Raw genomic sequence first — 6,000 nt, 5'->3', positions numbered from 1 at the left:
AAAGAAAGGTAAAAAAAAAGACAAGGCAAAACGTAGAAAAAGAGAAACATTAAAATAAGAGCTAAGACAAGACTGAGCATCCCTAACTCATAAGTCTCCCTGTCGTGATTTTTGGTAGTTTGTTGGTGACCCAAAAGAAAAGGCATGCTACAGAGTTAGATTCTGGGTTTTCTTGTGGTGTCCTTTACTTTCCTGGTTTCTACAATCCTTCCTTCCCTTCTTCCACAGGATTCCCAGAGCTCCGCCTAGCATTTGGCTGTAGGTCCCTGCATCGGTGGTTTCCATCATTGTGGGGTGAAGCTTCTCTGAAGTTAACCTGTTAAACTTAGTAGGAAAAAAAAGCCTTATACCCACCTAGCTGTTTGTTCTCCAGTCGTTTTTCTCTTCCTTTTACTAAAGATCAAGGCAATGCTACAATTCGTTACAATCTTTTGACTGTGAGACCACTTGGAACAATGGAAATGAAGCCGAGTCCATCAGACTCAATTTAAATGATCTAGCTCTGTTTCTAACACTTTTTGTCAAGTGAATAATATAATGAGAAGGATTCATGAAGACACTGTTTCCCTACAAGAAACACCACGGGTAGACCAGAGAGGGCAAATACCACCACCATAACCACCATTGAACTTATTTCCTTTGCCACTAGAGGTACAAAGAGGAAAAAAGTTGTACCTGATCCTGATATAGCTGAGGGCTTAGTTGATGATGGCCTTATCTGTAAAGACAATGCAAGATGTTTGATATTAGTGAACAGATATTTAACCAATAAAAAGCCTGAGGTGGGGGAGCTATGACTGGATGGGTTTACCTCTTGCAGCTGTATAAACTCACAAGATAATAACTGACCCTAATCCCAAAGATGTGCTAATTTGAATCACTACTAAAGTAAATTTTTTTTTCTTGTATGCCTAGCTTTTCTCAAAGAGTCCAACACCTAGTGGGACTTTTGTCAGCATTAAAATATAGCCAGTAGGTATGCGTTAGAACTCTGCCAACCCCAAGCTGTAACTTACATGGTGGGACAGTCATACTAGTAAGGTTGCGACAAAACCTACGCGTGGGGGTCGATTCATTTAGATGTTTATTGGGTAGTCCCCCAGAATTACACTTGTTAGAATAATCACCCACAAGTAAATATTACATAAAATGCTGCACTGGTGTGTGTGTGTGTGTGTGTGTGTGTGTGTGTGTGGTTGGAAGCTGAGTGTGTACCTGTACTCATAGCCAGTCTGGCCATCACTGGATGGCTTTTGTTCTTTCTCGGAAACTAATGACACACTCTTTTCTTTACACTCAGTTGGAGAACTAAACTCCAAAACAAACTTAGATCAAGACCAAAGTTATCCTAAGACTCCTCATGATGGGCCATTTAAAAGTGACAAATGTACCATTCTGTTTTCTAGACTTTGCCAAGAGTATGACAAAGAAGGTCTGAGCAAGCTCAGAAGGATTTCTGAGGAGGAGCTCCCACGATGTGGAGACTCTATCTCTACTTACCCCTTCGATCCTCGGTGCTGAAGCTCTGGCCCTGAGTGCTTCCTTTCCTTAGGAGAAATAACCACTGTTTTTTGGCCACTGGGCAGTTCTGCAATGACAGCCAACCACTCATGCAAGGAGCAACTGCAGGTGCAAGCCCTGCCTGCCTGATAAGCCTGCTAAGGCGGCAGGAGAGACCTTATCGCTTAGTGTTGTGTGATTGTTATTTCTCTGGCAGTGCTATTATGCTTCCAAAAGAGGAGAGAGGGGAAGTTGGCATGAGCCAATGCCCTCATTTAAGGAGAGGAACCACAGTTCCTTCAGAGGCCAAAATAAAACGCAGAGGAGACCCCCCCACCCAACCCCACTCCAAATCAAACGCCATAGGTGCAGTCGCTGGAGCTCCAGATTCTTCGGGACATATCAGATAGGAGGTGGGGGCATGGTCGTTTTCCAGGCAGAGACCCAGACTTGAGGAGGTGGATGCCATCCCTGTGCAAGACTGCTGCCAATTGTCCCTCCCCTGGCACCACTGAAACCCCGAGGAAGAGCCCACATGCTTGGGCAGAATCCTTCAAGCTCCAATACAAAGCCATCTCCCTCTCTCCTTTATTCATTTCCACTGGTTTTACTGCTAGCCTATGACAAGAGGAAGAAACTAATCATAAAACCTGATCATAAAATCCGTCCTATACTTGAAGACAGCTATTAAATATTCACTCAGCAAAGGTCTGCTTGCATCCTTGAAAACAAAAGGGACTCCCCGTTCCCACCGTCCCCACCCCTGGGACCAGCGCTGACCATCCCGAAAGTTGTCACTGCCCTATGTTGAGGGCGAAGTTAGCGAATCCGAAGCTGCGAGTCTCAACTTGGGGGAGGGGGCGACAGGCAGGGCGGGGTGCGGTGGGGAGCGGCGAGAAGGAGGGACTTGAGGGAAGGACACTGCCCCCTGCTTCATCGAGGTCATCGCCGAAATCGCCTGAGCGGCCGGTCGGGCTCAGGGGCGGGAGGCCCGGGAGGGGCGGGCGAGGGCTCCGCAGCCGCGGCGGGGTGCCAGGCTCCGTACCTGGCGGGCCGGGTGAGCCTCGCAGGCCGGCGGCCGGGGCGTGGAGGGTGTGAGCGCGCGCGCCCCTCCGTGCTCGCCCAGCCCCGCGCGCGTCTCGGGGGAGAGGCTCCGGCGACAGGCGCCCCGGGAGCCCGCAGCTCGGTCCCGCCCGCCCTGAGGAGCTTTGTGCGGCCGCGGCGGCTCCGAGTCCCACCTGCTGGCGGCGGAGGGACGAGGAAGGGGAAGGAGGCGAGGAGGAGGAGGAGCGGAGCGAGGCGGCGCCAGCCCTGAGCTCCCGCCGGCGCCCACCTCCGGGGGCTCGGCGGTCCTGCACCGGCCTGCTCGGGTCCCCCGGCCTCGCGGCCACACCGCGCCACCGCGGCTGCAGACACCCCCCCCTCCCGCCCCTCCCGCTCTGCCCGCGTATCGCGCGGCCGGGCCCGGCCGCCAGCCACCGCCACTGCCACCCCGGGGAGCTCCGGCGACTTGGAGGCGAGCAGCGGGGCGCTCGGCGTCGCCTCCATGTGTCGGGGAGTCGCCTCGGCGCCCCAGCCCCGCTGAGCAGCCCCGGGCGTGTTGCGACCGGCCGGAGGGCGTGAGCCAGGAGGCGCGGCGAGCCCCGCAGCCGGCGACCACAGAGCGAGCGAGCGAGCTAGAGAGCGAGCGAACCCCGGAGCAAGCTCAGGGAGCAGACACCATGCCGGGCTGGAAGAAGAACATCCCCATCTGCTTGCAGGCGGAGGAGCAGGAGAGAGGTGAGCCTGGCGGCCGAGCCTGGCGGCCGAGTCGGGCGCCCCCGGTGCCTCTCGGTCCTCCAGCTTCTCGAGACCTGTCCTCGGGCCGGCAAGGGAGGGGTGCCGAGCCCTCGGCGGGGGGGCGCTCCCGACCAGGTGGCACCTTGCGAATTCCGAGAGGGGATTTTGGGGTCTTGGGGGGGAAGCCGAGGGGAGCAGGGAAACGGTGCTGCAGCAAGCAACTTTTCGCTTGGGGAAAGATTTTTTTTTTCTTTTCCTGGCGAGGACCTAGAGGAACTCCAGCAGCTCCCGGGCCCGCTCGCACGTGGAGCCCGGGCTCCTGTCTGTGCGGTGGGCGCTTCGGGTGCGGGGTTGGGGGGGGGGGGAATCTTGCAGTGTTTTAAGTGACTTTTCAAACTTTCCTACTCCTGCCGCGGCCGCCTTTGAGATGTCCCCGCCTCTGGCTGGGCTATGGTGGTGCTGCCAAGCCCGAAGTTGCTGGAGATTCTTAAAGGAGGAGGAAAAAGAAGAAAAGGGGGAAGAGTGTGGGGGTGAAAAGGGGGCGCTGCCGTGGGTCACTGGAGGGGGGAAGGGAGACGGAGAGGACTGTCCGCAGGCAAAGGGGTCTGGGACTGGTAGTGACTGCCTAGGAAATGAGTTATGCCCCAGCGCAGTCCCGGCTTTCTTGTTAATACCGCAGGACTGCGGGCTTTTCATAATTACCGTCTATTTTTTTTCTAAGAGATGGCACTCGGTGCCAGGTGCTTTGCAGACCTTTTATGCTTCGTCCTGACAAGTGTACTGGGCACGTTGCTTTCAATTGACTCGCGGAGAGGAAAGTTGAAGGCCTTTTGCACCTAAATGCTTGGCTCTGTTGTCATTTTATGGTGTTTGGTTTGTGCAGTGTTTGGCCAGGAGTTCAGCTCTGTAACCTGGATATGATGTTCTCTGCGTGCACCAAAATTTCCTACAAGGCCCCATGGGGCTGTGGGGTGTGCAGATCCAGAGGGCTTCCTGGCTGTCAAGGTCCACCAGGGTTTATAGTCTCCTGTTTCTTCTGCTCCAGCCTGCCCTGGCTTGTTCAAGGAAGATCCTTTAGAAGCGAGTGGCTTTTGGGATGCAGGGTCTTCCTGAGTGTGCCTACCAGCTGGTGCTGGAGGTTAAATGGTGCTGCATGGGTGGGTAGCAAGGGAAGCAGGAAGCCAGTCTGCTGTGCAGAAAAGGCAGGGTTTGTTTGTTTTTTCAAAAGATCTTGATTCTGCAGCGTGGGGAGCTGGTATGGACTGTGGCTGAGTTATTGGTCATGCCAAAAGTTTCAGACTCTTGTAATAATGCTTAGAGTGGAAGAACCAATGTACAATTTCCAGTTTTTCTCTAGGTGGCACAGCGTGTCTTTGGTTGATAGCCTGTTTAATGACTCAGGGAATTTGTCCCCTTGAAAAGCACTTCCTTATTAGATTTGTGCATTCGTTTCCAGTACACTTTTTGGCATGGGACCATGTATTTACCCCTCCCCAATGGTACCCCTGCTTCAGAAATACATCTGTCTTTGCTTAACCAAATTTATCACGAGGTGAAAGCACTGAAAGAAAGCATTGTGTCAGGCACACACTGTCTGTCCTATCAGCTGCACGCTGCAACGCACCTGATGTTAAGAGCATTCGTTTGATTAAAAAAAAAAATCACAGCGCTGCCCTCAGGTTTTATCAGAATGCTGAAGTGGGTAGTTTTTTTTTTTTTATTGTAACAAAATGTGCTTGTATGTCTTTTAGAAATATATGGTAACTTTGAAAGCTGATCATCTAATCTGCTTGGCTGAGATAAGACCGGAATTCCTCCAGTACAAAAAAATCTGAATCAGAAAAATTGGACTGTCTTAGCTCCTCCAACAGGAGAAAACAGGGAATGTGTGCAACTTTGGTGCCACCCCCCTTTAATGATTCTTATTCCTTGCATATAAGATACTTTTCTAAACAACAAGTGTTAGAGGCTCACGCATGTGTGTGTGTGTGTGTGTGTGTATATCTCCTTTGAGGTCCTTCCTGCCTTATTGAGAATGTACAAATGTTTTTGGTTTTGTTCTTTAAATACTGCATACAAACCTAGAATTTGTGTATAGGAATGTATTGTGCATATATAATGAGTCAAGATGCTTACATGACTTTCTGTCAGAGGACATTGTTTGAGCTTGGCTTACACCTTTTTCAAAATTTTATTATAAAGTATTGAGTAGTTGATGTTTTCTGTTTGTATTTGAATAACATTGTATAGAGTTCCCCCTACTCCTGAGATTTTAAGTAATTCAAATATACTGAATTAGGTACCTTTGAAATATAAACAGAAGGATTAAGCTGACAGAAAAATAATGAATATGGCATGCGTACATTTTTAATGTTGTCTGATGGTACAATCAACCAAAAGGCCTGTTTCTAGTATCTTGTATTAAATCCTAAGGGGGCCATGCTTGCTGCCTTTTCGAGACTGCGCTAGTACAACTTTGTTCAGTGTATGTTTTATTTAGTTAAATCTCTTTTGCTGTTGACTGTAGCCCAACTTTATATGAGATGCTACCTTCCTCAAGGTCTATATCTCAGCATTACTTGTTTAAGATGCTAATCTCAGTTCACAGATGGATGGGAGGAACTGGGGAGATGGCTTAGTCAGTGTCCTTGCAAGTGTGAGGATCCAAGTTCCAATCCCCAAAACCCATGTTAAAAAAGCCAGGTGTATCAGTGCCTTTGA

At 50.6% G+C, this 6,000-nt stretch overlaps 1 protein-coding gene across 2 annotated transcripts in view; it reads left to right on the top strand.

The window, feature by feature from the left end:
* Window positions 1–3,047: 3,047 nt before the first annotated feature.
* The window catches only part of Grip1 (glutamate receptor interacting protein 1), a 664,532-nt gene continuing 661,579 nt past the window's right edge, over window positions 3,048–6,000 (top strand). For both annotated transcript variants that reach the window (XM_057757637.1, XM_057757634.1), the window contains exon 1: window positions 3,048–3,279. In XM_057757637.1, coding sequence (XP_057613620.1) covers window positions 3,222–3,279 — 58 coding nt within the window. In that variant the 5' untranslated portion in view covers window positions 3,048–3,221. The remainder of the gene's footprint in view (window positions 3,280–6,000) is intronic.

Source organism: Chionomys nivalis, chromosome 25, assembly GCF_950005125.1.
Source record: "Chionomys nivalis chromosome 25, mChiNiv1.1, whole genome shotgun sequence".
In the NCBI taxonomy this organism is placed as follows: domain Eukaryota; kingdom Metazoa; phylum Chordata; class Mammalia; order Rodentia; family Cricetidae; genus Chionomys; species Chionomys nivalis.
Note: the sequence above shows the minus strand (reverse complement) of the source record. Positions and strands in the feature narration are given on the sequence as shown.